This window comes from Lactuca virosa, chromosome 4, assembly GCF_052849685.1.
Source record: "Lactuca virosa cultivar CGN04683 chromosome 4, Lactuca_virosa_CGN04683_v6, whole genome shotgun sequence".
NCBI lineage: Eukaryota > Viridiplantae > Streptophyta > Magnoliopsida > Asterales > Asteraceae > Lactuca > Lactuca virosa.
In genome coordinates this window covers 141,724,823-141,743,189 of record NC_136429.1, presented here as the reverse complement: position 1 = coordinate 141,743,189, position 18,367 = coordinate 141,724,823, and the positions used below count along the sequence as shown (strand labels likewise).

The window sequence follows — 18,367 nt, the reverse complement described above, 5'->3', positions numbered from 1 at the left end:
TTTTATGAATTTTATTCTATCAACAATAATAATTATTTTTTAATCAATAAAAACATGAGTTGCATAATTTAATAATATTAAAATGTTAAATATGTATATTTGCATCATTACTAAAATTTTAAATCAATAAAAAATATGAGTTGCATCATTACTAAGATATAAGATGATATTTGCATAATAGTATAATTTTTCTTTCTTTGTTTTACAGATATAAGATGATTTTTGTACCATTTACTGGTATAGATAATCATAAACGATGCATAACTTTTGGAGCCAGGTTACATTCACGTGAAAGCATTAAATCTTACTCATGGATACTACATGCTTTCAAAAAAGCATTTCTCAAAGAGCCAAATGTAATTGTAACAGATCAAGACGCTGTAATTTTACAAGCAGTACCAACGATATTAAAGAGTGCAAGACATAGATTGTGTATGTGACACATATCTCAAAAATTTACTGACAAGGTTAGTACAATATTATAAAATGTTTTTATTTAATACAAATGTTTTTTTAATTATATATATATATATATATATATATATATATATATATATATATATATATATATATGCAATTGGGAAGTCATATGGTAAAAACAAATGTTTTGAAAAAGTTGAACGATCTCATTTGGAATGAAACAATACTCAAAGAAGATTTTGAATCAACATGGAAAAACATAATGGATGAGTTTCACTTAAATGAAAACAATTGGTTTTACGAGATGTACAAAATGAGAGATCTATGGATTCCCTCTTATTTCAAAGAATGCTTCTTCTTTGGATTGATTAGGACTACATCAAGATCTGAAGCTGAAAATTATTTTTACGGGCTACACTCTAACTCAGATTTGCATTTGATTGAATTTTCAACTCATTTTGATACTGCATTAGAAGGAAAAAGATGTGTTCAAAGACAAAATGATTGTGATTCAAGATACACAAAACCGGATTTTAAAATTGGATTGAAACTTGAAGTTGAAGTAGCTGAATTCTTCACAAGAAATGTTTTCTTTGATATTCAATCAAAGATTCTTGCATCAATGGTGAGTTGCATATCAATAGCACTAGAAGAATTAGAAGAATTGAAAAGATTTATTATAAAAGATACAGACATACATTGAAAACATCATGAACAATTTGAGGTACACTATAAATTACAATTATATTACTTTTATTAAATTAACTTATGTTGATTATTTACTATTTTTTTACAGGTTAAACTTTTTAAATCAGATCAAAAACTTCTTTGTTCTTGCTTCAGATTTAAATTGACGAGAATTTTATGCAGACATTGTTTCTATGGTTTAAGAATGGAAGGTGTGGAAAGTCATCCAAAAGCATATTTGACAAAGAGATGGAAAAAAGATGTGGTACCACGATACACGCATACTTATAATCTAACAAATGTCCATACAAGCGAAAAGAAATAAGAAATTCAATATGTTATATGGGAATTAGAATTTGCAATGGAGTTCTGCATTGATAGGCTAGTGAATGATTTTGACAAACTGATCTTGTGCAGAGATGAAATGAATGGGATGATGACAAATATTGACAAAGAAATAAAAAAATAGAAAATCAATGAAGAGCAAAGAAGTTATTGAGACTTTGATGGGAGTTAAACAACAAGAGAAAATAAAGATATTACCTCCTACGTTAATCAATAACAAAGGTGGTCGAAGAACGAAGAAAAAATGAAGGGAGATAAGGAGATTGCTTCTAAAAAAGCAAAGAATGATGGAATAAAATGTCATAAATGTGGTAAATACATAAAATACAGGAAAAGTGAAAAACATGATGCATGTAATTGCCATAAATTCGCAATAGAAGAAGCGAGATCTAATGTTTGATAGATTTTAAATTTGTTTGACATATTTTTAACAAAAGAACTGTATACTCATTAATAAATTTGTTTGATGTTTTAAATAAAATGATGTTATAAATATTAAGTTCTTTTTGAATCAATTTATCCTTAAATTTTCGATGCAAACACTTTCATGCAAATATGAGTTATAAAGTAGTTAATAAGATTGTTTGAATGTTTAAATAAAATTGTGTTCTAAATGGTAAGTTCCTTCTGATTCTTTAAATATTTATATTTTTGATGAAAAATTTTTGACCCGAAAATATAATTTACAATTTTTTTAATAAGATTTGAAATTTGATTCACAAAAATAAATATTTTTGGTTCATTAATTTATGCATCAATGCTTATAAAAAAATTGTTTGATAATTTAATTAAAATTATGTTCTAAATGGTAAGTTCTTTTTTATTATTTATATATAAATATATTTTTGATGAAAAAAATGATCCAAAATAAGATTTATACATTTTTAATAAGATTTAAATTTTATTTACAGAAATTATATATATTTTATATTTATATTTATATTTTTTAAATATACAAACTTGGATACAAAAAAATTTAATAGTTCCCTTAAGATAAAATTTATTAAAGATTAAAAAATATTAATGGAATAAGAACAATTTTGGTTCATGACTTTATACATGAAATTTTTATATAATGTAAGGAATTTAGTTTATAAAATCACAATAAAAGTTTGGAATATAAAATTGCATCATTAAACTATGAATAAAATTTGGTTAAAAAAAATATAATTTTGAATTAAGGATTCATATATAATAGTATTTGTCTTAAAAACCCACTGGGCCACAAACTAAACTTAGACACCGTGTCACTTTTATACTTGGACAAGGTTTAAAAACCTATTGGGTCACACACTAAAATACATAACATTTATCTATTTTAATTTTCTTTAACTAAGAAAGTATTTGTCTTTTTTGTGAAAAATTTGAATAAAAAACATTATAAACAACCATTTGTATCATAACATAAGTAGATCATAGTTTACCATATAATGGTGATCCTAAAAAAACATACATATAACTTCTAAACACAAAACAAACAAGGATATTTATAGTATTCCTTAGAAAATCATATTATAAACCACCATTAATATCATAACATAAGTGGATCATAGATTACCATATATTGGACATCATCCAAAAAAAACATACATAAGAATTCTAAACACAAAACAAACAGGGATACTTATATAGTATTCCTTAGCAAATCAAAAATAACCAAAATAGTTTCAAAACGAGAAACAACCACTGATCAAATAACACCTGTTGATTGAACCCTTACTTCAACTTCATGCAAATGACCTTCAGAGTAAATCTTATTCCTCTTATAGCATGTCATTTTATCATAATCCTCTACAGTAGTAACAAAAGAAGGTTTGCACAAATTCAAATATGACAACAAAATCTTACCAACATTTTTCTTCCTTATTTCCACCAATTGCATCTTTTGACTGGTACACTTACAAAACAAATCAGCATCAATCTTCTCCACTCCACCACCACGATATACTTCCATGTGTCTCATGAGAAATAACCCGCAGTCAACATCATTGTTTTGGTATGCCACTTCATCTCAAACCTTTCTATCTTCATTATTTTGAATGAATCGACTTGATGATGATTCATAATCGTCAAATACTGTTTAAACATTGTTTTCTACATAATTTTTTTATTAGTTTAAAATACAAAATAAAAAAGTAAATATTAGACAAAAAATAACTACCAAATTATCAAGAAAAAACTTATATTTTGAAGGGATCCCTCATGTAGTCATGTCATTATCAGTCATTTCCATCATTCCATTCACTAAATAAAAAAAAAACCAAAAAGTAACGTTCTTTCCTGAGAATAGGAAAGAATACATGTTGAAAAAATAAAATACTAAAAATTATATATATATATATATATATATATATATATATATATATATATATATATATAATTTAATTAATAAAATAGAAATATAAATAATTAACATACCAAATTAACACTAAAACATCCCAAAAACCAGGGCTAATAATCAGCTATGGGTTATCAACAACCCTAGGGACTATCAACAGCCCCAGTGAGCTAACAACATGCCCTATGGATTAAGAACACACCACCCATAGTTATCAGCAAGCCTAGGGACTATCAATAGTCCCATGAACTTTCAGCAGTCCAAGAGTTATCAGCAACTCAGTTCACATATAGCAGAAATCAACTGATAAGACCCAGCTAGTCAACATGTACATACTACCACACATGCAAGTATAGTGAGAGGACTTACCTTGTGAATAGAGGCTTGCACACAACAACTCACACACTGGGTAGACAAGTATAAAGAGACACCTAACATCAATAAAGAAGTACCCTTTCACTCTACACCCTAAAACCCTAAATTTGACCAAAGTCAACAATGGTCAAAGTCAATGATCAAGGTTAAATTCAACATCAGCAGGACTCTACGTCATGGCCACCCATAGGCCAAGTCATGGGCACTAAAAGACAAACCAGACGTCATATGCCCAACAACCACACCGTGTTCTTCCGTCTGAAAGGATTTTTTTTTCAATAATGGCTTAATCCATAAGGACTAAAGCTAAAATCATCATATATGAATCCTAATAGTTTCATAATGGATAAAGTTTCCAACTTTATCCATTAGGATGGTCCAAACCACCAAGATCTAGACTTCATGTTTCAAAAGGATCTATAAATTCATCTTTCTCAACTTAATCCATTAACTGCAAGTCTTCCACCTCTAGATCTGAATCAACAAGATGTTTAAGTTACAAAATTTATCCATAATAATGCCACAATCTTTCAAGATCTAAACTTTAATACACCAAAATGCCCAGAAGGACCAAGATAACTTGCATAGCTTAAAGGGAAGGTAAAAGATCATAACCTTCCTAGTCCATGACGTCCAAGAAACATTGCACACTGATCAAAAGATGTTAGAGTCCACTCAACTCCAAGATCACTATTAAAATGGACCAAATGTGCTAAAAATCCTAAATGAAAAGATCTTAAGAACTAGATAGCAATAAGTGAACTTTATACTTACAAAAGTCTAGAAATGTAGTGCCTTTAATGGATCCAAGCTTGAAGTATCATTTATTGCAACCAAAAGAACCTTCTTGATCTTTAAGCTTCATCAAAATATCATAAAAAGCTTCCAAAAGAGCAAAGAGGAGAGGGGAGGAGCTTAAATCTTGAAGATGGAGGCTAGTGTTTCTCCAAAGGGGTTCTGGACATGATGGAGGCTGTTAAAGTGCTCAAATATGCAGAACCTTATGCTTAAATACGTTGAAAACCCTAAAATGATGGGCTTGGGCCTGACAGACTGCCATGTTGTAGGCTTTGATCCCCACTCCATGGCCTGCTTCCACGTCGTGGGCTTTGATCCCCACTCCGTGGCGACCCTTTTCACCCAAATCCATCTCAACTTTAAACAACCATAACTTCTTCGTTCCAACTTCTTTTTTGGCGATCTTTATATCCGCATAAAGGTATTGACGAGACCACACTTCTATCTAGTTAATTTTGGATTAACACATGCCACACTAATATCCTTATTTCAAAAAAGAAGTCTAGAACATCTTTTTCCCATTTTACCCTTTGACTTAAAAACACAAACCAAGGGCATAGATCATATAACAAATATTATCAACATCCAATAGGGTCTAAACTCTATTACCTTGGTGTAATGCCCCGATTCTCAGGTATTGTTTGAATATAAATTTCTTTGATTTTAAGGTCTACTCGACGAGTTGGTTGTCCTACTCGCCGAGTAGCAGCGGGTTGGGGAAGCGTATTTAGTGGCCTACTCGCCGAGTCCATGAAGGTACTCGACGAGTAGGAGCTGGCAGATGAAAACCTAAATCCCGGGGTTTTGCACCCTATTTAAAGAAGCATGAGCCTCCTTTGGCCTCTTTGTAGTCCTTTGAGAGCTCAGAAAACCCTAATTTGTGTAGTGCTTCATTCTGGTGTGTCTAAAGCTTTGGAGAGGAGATCTTTTGAGAAGAAGAGCTTGGAGGACAAAAGGCTAGGGGAAAGGAAGTGTGGGAAACCAGAAATCTACCTCAGATAGCATCATTTGGAGGTATCAAGTCGTCACCTTTACTTCATTTTCCATCTAAACCTCTTTTGGTTGAGATTTAGGGTTTTTATGGTTTTCTTGAGATGATAATGTGGGATATGAGCTAGAACTGAAATTGTAACTTCAGATATGGACCCTTCTTGGGTTCTAGAGTCATAAACCTCCGAATTTGGTCATGTATGAAGCCTCTTTGAGTATGAAACCCCATTGTGAGCTTGGATTTGACATTAAGAGCCTTTGTAGCTATGCATGCAAGTAAACTTTGCAACTTTATGTGAAAAGCATGCCATAGAAGCTTGGATCTGTAATTTGGAGCCACTGCATGGCTTAAAAGAGTCTGTATGGATTAAGGATTAAAGGAACTCGGCGAGTCGCAAGGTTGACTCGGCGAGTCACATGAAGATGGGCCTGGACCCGACGAGTTGGATGAACAACTCGGCGAGTCCGATGAAGATTGCCGTAGACTCGACGGGTTGTATGAACAACTCGGCGATTCGGTTGAGGTTTCCCCAATTTATGTATGCATGTGTAACCGTCAAGTTGCAAGAAGGAAACTCGACGAGTGGCCTTAGGGTTTCGATCATAAACCAAAGGAACTCGACGAGTCACTCCGGTGACTCGGCGAGTAGGCAAGTACTTCAAGGAACTCGGCGAGTAGCCGAGGGTACTCGGCGAGTTAGGGTCAACATGGACTGTTGACCTTGACTGATGACTTTGACTTTGACCAGGGTTGATTAGTTGGTTTATGGGGTACCTTGAAGGGTTGGGAACTGATGGGTGTGATTGTACTATGGTAATAGGTGGTGGAGTTTGTGGCAGTGATCCGAGGGTTAAAGTTTATCTACCGAGTCGACATCTGCAAGGTGAGTTATCCTCACTATATCAATAGGGTCTAAGGCACCAAGGCCGACCCTTTAGTTGTTATTGTTTTGGTATGCTACATATGGTTATGATCTGTTAGATCGGAATCAGGATAGACAGTATGTTATGCTCTTATGATCCATAGGGATTGATATGTTAGCGACCTGCTAGGTCGGTGCTCTAGTTATGAGAGATTGCTAGGATTGATGATCAGTGAGATAGTTATGTTGAAGTTTGTATATGCCAATATATGTTAGTTATGTGCACATGGTTATTTGCTTGTTGCTGGGGTTGAGGCGGTCCTGCTTTGTGCTGAAGGCCAACACACCCTAAGAGCGGTCCGGGGAGACTGTAGGCCCACGCGGCGGTCCAGTTATGCCGAAGGCTTGGGACAGATTCAGATAGACTGTAGGCCCTGCAGGGCGGTCCAGTCGGGCCGATGGCCCAGTATGCATGTTGTTGATTGTCTGTTACTGATATGGTATTATCGGTGAGGTATTGGTATTTTGGAGTGGGTAGCTCACTAAGCCCTTGGGGTTACAGTTTTCAGTTTAATGTTTCAGGTACTTCAGGAGAGCATGGTAAGGCGAAGGCGTGACGGTACCGCTCCTCATCCTGATGATCTGGTTATTGGGACTCTGATGAATAATGATTTGAAAACATTTTTGTAAACAAATACTATTTGGTTTTATTTATGATTGGAAAAGTTTAAATTGGGCGCAAAATTTTTGGATGTTACACTTGGAGCCCAAGGCATTTACTTGATCCATTTATTTTCCACAATCCCGAAATAAGAAACTTCTTAAAACAGGATGTTACAACTCTCCCCCACTTAAATTGGATTTCGACCTCAAAATCCGTCTTGGTTAGAATATCTAAAAAAATGCCAACATATTATATAAGCTCCCTCTAACCATTTCGAAATTAAGGCATCTATAAAGAAAACTCGAGAGACCACTCGAAAATCTGTAACTGCCGAAAAACAACCTAATAACTTGAAAATACTCAACCGCAACAACTATCTTTCTCTCCATGACTGAAAGACCTAACTCCCAGTGAAAACAACTCAAACCGTATAATAAGAATACTTAAAACATCCCGATCGAGGATTTCAACCGATCCCAATCTGGAAATTGTGCCTAAAAACCTGAAATACGCACTTGACTCCCTGACAAGTCATCACTAACCCACTACTCCCACAAGTGAAACCATGGTTAATACCAAACTCGCATGACATCCAAGCTCCCAAAATAGCTCAGGTGCACAATCATCATCCGAGACAACCAAGAGACTAGTAAACACTTGTATCACTAGCCTCATGGTATTCTAACCAACATACTACCACCCCTATGTCAATCCGAACAACTACATGATATCGATAACCCTTGGACTATCAGAAGTCCTGAGCACTATCAGTAGTCCTGGAGTCATCAATAACTCTGTAAATACTAATAAAAGCCATCATCTACTAAAATCAACTAGTCTGGAATGTACCCAACTATGACATAGGTAAAATTGTGAGGGATTTCGCGCGAAACCTTATCATAAAATGAACATGAATCCACTAAGAAGAATCTCAATAACAGAATATTAGTACACCACCATGACTTTCCCAAAAAGTCAACACCCTACGACTGTTCAACCCAACCTGTCAGTCGCTAGGCCATCAGCGAAAACACTATACAGCTCAAGCACCCGTCAATGCCACACGATTAACAAATCAACATACGGGTCCCTGCTACACAACTGCCAGCTCCAGTCACAAAATTGAAAACCACGATGGCTCACGGAACGCTGTGTCACTATCTAGTCATCATGATGAGGAGGTCACAACTCCTCATTGTTCCTTCCATCAACCAACCACAAACATGAAGACTCATGACCAGCATCCAATGGGCCGAAAGACACACTGCCATCATCCCACCGACCGGTAAGAACCCATACAACTACCCACTCGGTACTCTGCCAAATTACATGAGTTATACCCTTCTAAGACACGTACTCTTCCGCAAACCAGTTTCCACTAACACATTGACAACGAAACATGACTGCGCATTACTAGAACAAGCTAGACAATCAAACCTTTGCTTCAAACCTAAAATCACAACGTTTCACACCCTCTAGGAGGAAACACATCACTCCCCAACCGATTGTGTTCTTTCTTAATAGAGGCCTTACTAAAAAAGGTAACATACCAGTGAATCGAACGAAACGACGAATCTCAACCGTTACTGATCACATTCTTCAAACAACCACAACAAAATCTCATACCTCGAGGACGATGAACATATCCTATCAATGAGAAAAAGGCCAATAAAACTTCCAATCTCAGAGAAGAACTCCAAAATTATCCAAAAATATTGCAAAAATCCTGATCGAATCAATCCAAATACCAACCTAGTCTTCGCGACCTGCCAAAATCAAACTTTGTGTAACCACGATGATACCTGGAGAATGAACATCGTGATGGGTTTTTGAGCATTCTAACACTTCCTAAGTGTACATGCAACCCTAATAACCTTGAATCTATGTTTTCTCTATATACATGCAAATTTCTTTTCAAGGTTATTTCCTAACTAGCATGGCATGGGGATTACATAGAACATAAAACTAGTAGAAATACATACCTTGTTGTTGCTTGGATTCCTTCAAGACTTTGTGAGCCTAGCACCCCAAATGTTGTGCCTCAAATGCTTCACACAACACCACAAGACTTGGAATAACTTGAGAGAATACTTCTAGCACTCAAAATCGGTTATGCCCTCTCTAGTAACACTAGGTCACGATTTTGCTAGCCATAGGGTTCCTTTTATAGTGTTGTCACAATTAGGGTTTACACATGAATGCCCTTAATTGTCATGACTCTTGATTTCTCATGACCCATGGGTTTGTAACTCCCATGGACTATCCATGGAGCTCCATATGGTTATAACCAAACCCATAAACCATGGATCATTAATCCACCATAAAAGAATTGATGATTGTCATAATCAACCCTATATATTTAATTAGTCTCACTTTGATCACCAAATTAATACTAGATTAATACTTGATCAATACTAATTAAATAATACTATTATTGATATATTAGAACTTATAATATATTAATAATCATAAGTGCCTTATTCTCTCATCTGGTCTATCCAAGTATTGCAATGCCATGCAACCCAAATGGACCATGCCGGGTCGGGTCAAGTACATACCAAATAATGTTATGGACTTAGACACTATATCCAACAGTCTCCCACTTGGATAAGTCTAATAACTATATTTGCAAATATGACTTCAAAATCCGACTAGCAATCATAGCTCTTTCAAAGTCTCTCGGAACTGAGATGATGATGATACGCCATTTAAGATAAGTGATCATATAATCCTCTGTTCTCATGATATCAGCCGGACAAACACATGGAACATGGTCTTACTTATTGTCCAACATTTGTTTCTCGATCTCTGATTTGTTTCGACATAGAACTAAATTGAACACATCAATTAGGTTCTGACCGGGCCCGGTACATAAGTCAAAACCAAATCATCGAGGGGCCCAGATATCGCTTCTATTTCTAGAAGGAACAGATAAACTTCGACTGATATGCTTGTACTAACTACTTGTTGAATTATTCACAAAGGCACGTTTTATGACATCGAGTTACCAATGCGTTTTCGTGCAATCAATGAATAACCAACTCATAGTCAACAACTCATATCTCTAGGTTTGAAGATTTATATGATATTACCGTCTCACGATCACTCGAGATAAATTCCATGAAGTGATGCAAGTGAGCGTGGGTTGGATCCAATACTCAGCCCTTATGAGTACTCATGAATGTTGTAGCAACCATTGCATTGTCCAAAGCACTTTCAGACAAATCATACAAGCCAAATTCATGACAGTCTTAAATCAATACTTACTTCCAAAGTTTGACTGACTGTGGATGGTTTGAATAATAACATAATTATTCTGGAAGTAAAAACATGCAAAATTGAAACATAGTAAACAATCAACACAAGATAGTAACACCTTACTCATAAATAAATAACAACTTTTATTTATCATCAAATGTCAATTACATTTTACAAGTTTCAGGAATCTAATTATTGAAACTAATATCATCCTTCAGCCCAATGCGCCTCGCATGCTGTAAATGCTTAACCCTGCTCAGTCCCTTCGTGAGGGGATCTGCTGGGTTCTCATCTGATGATACCCTCTTAGCCACGAGGAGTCCTTCTTCTATTCGATGTCTGATGAAATGGTATTTTCTGTCAATGTGCCTAGATCTCCCACGATCTCTCGGTTCCTTAGCCAAAGCAACCGCACTTTCGCTGTCACAAAAAATTTCCATTGGCTCCTTTATAGCTGGTACAACTCCAAGGTCTCCGATGAAGTTCTTTAGCCATATCGCCTCCTTAGCTGCTTCACTTGCTGCTATGTACTCTGATTCACAAGTAGAATCAGCTACTGTCTCCTGCTTGGAACTTTTCCATGTAATTGCCCCTCCATTTAGGATAAAGACCCAGCCTGACTGAGAGCGGAAATTATCCCTATCAGTCTGGAAGCTAGCATCGCTATATCCTTCCATTCTCAAGTCATCACTGCCTCCGAGGGTAAGGACCCAATCTTTAGTCCTCCGCAGATACTTGAGAATGTTCTTTACCGCTGTCCAGTGTGCTTTGCCAGGGTTCCCTTGATATCTACTGACCATGCTCAAAGCAAAGGCCACATCAGGGCGAGTACAAGTCATAGCATACATGATCGAGCCCACAGCGGAAGCATATGGTATATGACTCATCTCAGCTATCTCAGCCTCTGTACTCGGACTCTGAGTCTTACTCAGCTTGGCATTACTCTGGACGGGTAATTCCCCTTTCTTGGATTCTTGCATGCTGAACCTCTTCAGCACCTTATCCAAGTAAGTACTTTGACTAAGTCCAATTAGTCTCTTACTCCTATCTCTCAATATCCTTATCCCTAGGATATAGGCAGCTTCCCCAAGGTCCTTCATAGCGAAACACTTTCCAAGCCAGGACTTAACCTCCTGCAAGGTTGGGACGTCGTTTCCTATGAGAAGTATGTCATCCACATACAACACCAAGAAGCTAACTATGCTCCCACTAGCCCTGACATACACACAAGACTCATCCTCACTCCTAGAAAAGCCAAACTCTTTGACTTTCTCATCAAAGCAAAGATTCCATCTGCGAGATGCTTGTTTCAATCCATAAATGGATTTATCAAGCTTACACACTCTATTAGGGTATCTTGTATCGACAAAACCCTCTGGTTGAGCCATGTAAACATCCTCAGCCAACTTTCCATTAAGGAAAGCGGTTTTGACATCCATTTGCCATATTTCATAATCATGAAATGCAGCTATGGCTAACAATACTCTAATAGACTTAATCTTAGCTACTGGTGAGAAGGTCTCATCATAGTCAACTCCCGGAGTTTGAGTAAAGCCCTTTGCATCCAGTCGTGCTTTGTAAGTATGTACCTTCCCATCCATGTCGGTCTTCTTCTTGAAGATCCATTTGCACCCAACTGTCTTACGACCTGGTACATTGTCAACCAAGTTCCAAACTTGATTGTCATACATGGACTGAATCTCGCTGTCCATAGCCTCCTTCCATTTAACAGACTCAGGGCCTGCCATGGCTCCCCTGTAGTTATTAGGTTCATCCAAATCTATTAGTGTACTATCACTAATAAATGTATCACCTTCAATGGTGATGTGATAACCATAATAAAAATCAGGTGTGTTCCTCACCCTAGTGGAACGTCTTGGAGGTACAGACTCATCTATCGGATCAACAGGAGTTTCCTCCTCAGGTTGGTCGATAGCATTTGAGGTTCCTTCACCACTTGACTCTTGAAGCTCTTCAAGGTCAATTTGCCTCCCACTGTCCCCTTGGCTTATGAATTCTCTCTCACGAAAGACTCCTCTTCTTGCTATAAAAACCACATTATCATTGGGTCTGTAGAAGAGGTAACCAAAGGATCTCTGTGGGTAGCCGATGAAAATACACCTCTCACTTCGAGGTTCAAGCTTATCATGAGTCTCACGCCTCACGAAAGCTTCACAACCCTAAATCTTGATGTGGTCCAAATTGGGAACTTTCCCAGTCCACATCTCGTGAGGTGTTTTGGCAACCTTTTTAGTAGGGACTAGATTAAGGATATGGGCGGCAGTCTCTAAGGCATACCCCCAGAAAGAGATTGGTAACGAAGCTCGAATCATCATGGAACGAACCATATCCAGCAAGGTTCGATTGCGCCTCTCAACTACACCATTCAACTGTGGTGTTCTGGGAGGTGTCAATTGTGAGACAATCCCACATTCCTTAAGATAGTCAAAGAACTCAATGCTAAGATACTCTCCTCCCCGATCGGATCGGAGCATCTTGATGTTACTGCCCAATTGATTCTCCACTTCCTGCTTAAACTCTTTGAACTTTTCAAAGGTTTCTGACTTATGCTTGATTAAGTAAATACATCCATATCTACTGTAATCATCAGTAAAAGTCACATAATAGCGATTAGCATCCCTTGTAGCAACTCTGAAGGGCCCACACACATCCGTGTGTACAAGGTCCAACAAACTTTCACCCCTATCACAAGTACCTGTGAAGGGTGACTTTGTCATTTTTCCAAGCAAACAAGACTCACAACTATCATCTGACTTGAGGTCAAATGATTCCAAGACTCCAGTCTTTTGGAGTTGGCCTATACGCTTCTTGTTAACATGTCCAAGACGACAATGCCACAAGGATGCTTTATCCAAGCTATCTGAAGAATCAATATACAACACATTATTTCCTAGATTGTCTACAACATTCACAGCTTCATATACACCATCACAAGGTAATGCTTTAAAGTAAAATACATCATTGTAATAAACATTAACAGCACCATTTTTATTATCAAATGAAAATGAAAAACCTTGTTTGTACAAGCCATGAAAAGAAATAATATTTCTCGCCATTTCGGGCGAGTAACAACACTTATTCAAATCTAACATTAACCCATTATTAAGCAATAAAGAATAAACTCCTATCTTGGTAACAGGTGATGCTTTCCTGTTGCCCATGACTAAGTTTATCTTCCTGTGCTCCACTTGCTCACTTCTTCTTAGTGCCTGCAAATCAGTACAAATGTGAATACCACAACCTGTATCAAGCACCCAAGAATTAGCATTAGATGAGTTATTAGACAATATTGTGTAAATACCTGCATGGGTGGGTTTAACCTTCCCATCCTTTACATCTTGCAGATATTTAGGGCAGCTTCGCTTGAAGTGTCCCTTATCCTGGAAATAGAAGCACTGTGCTTCCTTTGGGTTTGAAGAAGGAGTAATGGGACCTTTCTTTGTCCCACTTGAAGAGGAACCATCAAGAGTCTTACCCTTGGTACCCTTCGAAGGGTTTTTCCTCTTCTTACCCTTTCCCTGCCCAATAGCCAGAACAGGGGCTGTTGAAGGAGTAGAAGTAGCAACCGCTTTACCCTTAAGGCCATTTTCAGTTGTCCTTAAGAGTCCTTGAAGTTTGCTAAGTGTGACTTCCTCCTTGTTCATATGATAAGTCATACGAAACTGATCATAACTTGGAGGTAAGGAATGGAGAATGATGTCAATCGCCATTTCCTCAGGAAAGTCAACATTTAGCTTCAGCAACCGGTCAACGAACCTTTGCATCTTCTACAAGTGACCGGTGATGGGTTCACCATCCTTTATCCTTGCGGTTATCATGGAGGAGATGATTTCATACCTCTCCTGACGCACGCTCTGATGGTACCTTTCCATCAGATCCAGGTGCATCTCATAGGGGTAGAAATCTTCATAGGATTTTTGAAGTTCAGGAGTCATGGTGGCCATCATGATGCATGCTACTTTAGTAGCATCCTTTTCATGTGCAACAAACTCCGCAAACTCTTCAGGAGTAGCAGTGGCTTCATTCACAACCTTAAGCTCCCTATCGAGGACATATTCTTTGTCCTCATAGCGGGTAATCATTCTGATGTTTCTGATCCACTCATTGAAATTGGATCCATCAAAGATGACCTTACCACACAAGTTCATAAGGGAAAAGGAGCCTGTTGGGTTTGAGCCAGAAGCATTGTTGGAAGACATCTGAAAGGAAAGAAAGACAAGTTTCATTAGATTAGGAATCCTTAATAATTCACCCAAATGAAATATTAAGGCTAGGATCCAACAAACTATTTATAGTTGGAAGAGGGATGCCGTAATCCATACTATAAAATATTTGAAGGTAGGTAAATGACGATTTACCAATTTCCACCATAAGAACGAAATATTTTATTATTAGGTTTTATTGGTTTTGAAACTCCTAGATCTTTTGAGATACATTGAACTTTTCAATGGCATGTTTGAATCTCGATTGTGCCCTCTCAAGTTTGTGACTGGGATGCCGAGGATCACAAACAAGGTGTGAATAACCATACAAATTGACTTGGTACCCTAAACAATATTACCTAATCGATGTGCCGGTTAACCACACACGCTCCACCGATCTATAATAAAGTTAAGTTACCCTTTGCCACTCTTACTAGTCCATGTTAGTGTGCCGGTTAACCACACACGCTCCACTAACGACTTGGTAAGGTACAAAGTGTAATTTTATGGGCTAGCACCAATTTCACATTTTCCTAAAGTAACTAAGATTGGGAATTTATAATGTATAGTTACTTTATAATTCATTATACTTTTAACGAGTATTTAAAGTCGTATCCTACCCGTTCGGCTAACGACCCTCCACCGATCAAGGAAGCGGTGGGTGAGAGTGGACACCCATTAAGTCACCATTTTATAGGCAACAACCTTATACCCCCCTTATAGACCAGCTTCGTGAATGAGGCCTACTAACGGTAAGAATAACATATTCTTATACATATCTATATAATAAAATTATAATAATAGTATAAGTGTTGATTTTTAAACTTTTTAAAAATCTAAGGTTTAATTTGGAATTAAAGTATTAAAGTGTAAGACTTTTCAAATTCCAAAACTTGAGGGCAAGATTTGAAACTATTCCAAGTCTCTTCAATTTGTAACTTATGAGTTTTAATGGTTCATAAAAAAATGAAGACTCTTCATTTTATGAAACCTCTTTAGTTCTTTAATCATAATTAAAAGAAGTGACTTTTGGTTATCCATAACTTGAGGACAAGTTATGGACACCATCATAGCCATTAAGATCATGAATTAAACACAGATGGAGGTTACACATAATTCCTATGATCTTCTAAACTCATATGAACACAAATTCATGTCAAGCAATTTCAAGAAAATCATATAAACATATACAATACTTGAAAATTGATAAAGGTCATGTAAAATGGGTTAACATAATCATTATCATTTTGAAAAACAGATTTTACAAGTCCAAAACAGATTGGGATAATGATCTTAATCCATTTCCAGCAACAAAACTCGAAAAAACTGCCCAGCACGCTCCTACTCGCCGAGTGCATTATTCTACTCGTCGAGTAGGATGAATTTGTTCATGGACTCGGCGAGTCCTCCCCATGGACTCGGCGAGTCCAGTCGTCAGAGTGCAGAATTTTCGATTTTTAAGCAGTTTTGCAACAAGTATACAGAAAACAATCCTAGGCTCTGATACCACTGATGGGTTTTTGAGCATTCTAACACTTCCTAAGTGTACATGCAACCCTAATAACCTTGAAGCTATGTTTTCTCTATATACATGCAAATTTCTTTTCAAGGTTATTTCCTAACTAGCATGGCATGGGGATTACATAGAACATAAAACTAGTAGAAATACATACCTTGTTGTTGCTTGGATTCCTTCAAGACTTTGTGAGCCTAGCACCCCAAATGTTATGCCTCAAATGCTTCACACAACACCACAAGACTTGGAATAACTTGAGAGAATACTTCTAGCACTCAAAATCGGTTATGCCCTCTCTAGTAACACTAGGTCACGATTTTGCTAGCCATAGGGTTCCTTTTATAGTGTTGTCACAATTAGGGTTTACACATGAATGCCCTTAATTGTCATGACTCTTGATTTCTCATGACCCATGGGTTTGTAACTCCCATGGACTATCCATGGAGCTCCATATGGTTATAACCAAACCCATAAACCATGGATCATTAATCCACCATAAAAGAATTGATGATTGTCATAATCAACCCTATATATTTAATTAGTCTCACTTTGATCACCAAATTAATACTAGATTAATACTTGATCAATACTAATTAAATGATACTATTATTAATATATTAGAACTTATAATATATTAATAATCATAAGTGCCTTATTCTCTCATCTAGTCTATCCAAGTATTGCAATGCCATGCAACCCAAATGGACCATGCCGGGTCGGGTCAAGTACATACCAAATAATGTTATGGACTTAGACACTATATCTAACACATCGTTGCTCTGATATCTGCTTTTTAAATGACTTATTGGATTAGGTGTCTAAGCCCACTACTATAATTAGCATATACTTGAATTGATGGTAGCACAGTCCTTTTGGGTTGCCCTCAAACCTAGTAATTGAATATGATAACTCTTAGAGAGAGAGAGACTGCTTTATTAATTTATTATATGATTAATAAATTAATTAGAAATCAAAATAAATGATTTGTTAATATATTATGATAATAATATATTAGTTAGAAATATTATTATTTAATTAAGAATTAATCAGAAATTAATTGGAATTAATTTTAGGATTAATTGGATTAGTTAAAAGTACAGGGGTTAAAGTGTAATTATTCAATAGTTGAACAAGAAGCTTTCCAGAACCTTCCTATGGCGTTGGGCGGTTTTAGGAGGGTCTAGGATTTCTAGAATTATCCTTGTAGGATAATTAAAAAGTTGGACACTTACCAAAAGGAAATAATATTATTTTATTCCTTTTAGGGTTATTTAGGGTTTCCAAGTTGCACTATATAAGGATCCCTATACCTAGCAATTTCGGCCATGTCTTCTAGACCTAAGGATAGCCGAAATCTGATCTCTCTCCTATCTCTCTTCAAGTTTTCTTGGTTGCTAGGGTTTGGGTGTGAACCATCAGAGGCACGACGCTTGTGGTGCTTGCTTCCAAGAGTATTTCAAGAAGGATAGGTTTGATTGCTTACTACAACAATAAAAAAGTATGTAATTTATATATATATTTTTTTCAATTTCGAAAATACCTAGGGTTCATAGGTTTCTTGTTGTTCAATAGAATGTTACTTTAATAGTGTTTTGACAGATATCTAATAGGTTGCATGTACCCTTAAGTGTTAAGGATTTATCCATGTTGTTGCATGTAAAACCCATCATAACTAACGCTAGCTGTCATCTTAAATCTACTAGGGACCATAATTCCATAACCAAGTTTTAGGGAAAATCGACGATATTTGTCAAGACTCAGAACAAATATGATGCCAATTTCCAAGTTCTGATGACCTGTGTTAGGAAGTAATGCGGATAACAAGCAAAACTATAAGCACACAAAGACAGTATTTACGTGGTTCGGTCAACGCGACCTACGTCCACGGTC

At 36.5% G+C, this 18,367-nt stretch overlaps 1 protein-coding gene across 1 annotated transcript; it reads left to right on the top strand.

Moving 5' to 3' along the window:
- Positions 1–589: 589 nt before the first annotated feature.
- LOC145105130 (protein FAR1-RELATED SEQUENCE 5-like) lies at positions 590–1,576 on the top strand. The gene is made up of 3 exons (XM_079042262.1): positions 590–1,045; positions 1,217–1,319; positions 1,461–1,576. Exons 1-3 carry the CDS (start codon positions 590–592, stop codon positions 1,574–1,576), a joined length of 675 nt encoding a protein of 224 aa, XP_078898388.1.
- Positions 1,577–18,367: the final 16,791 nt, after the last annotated feature.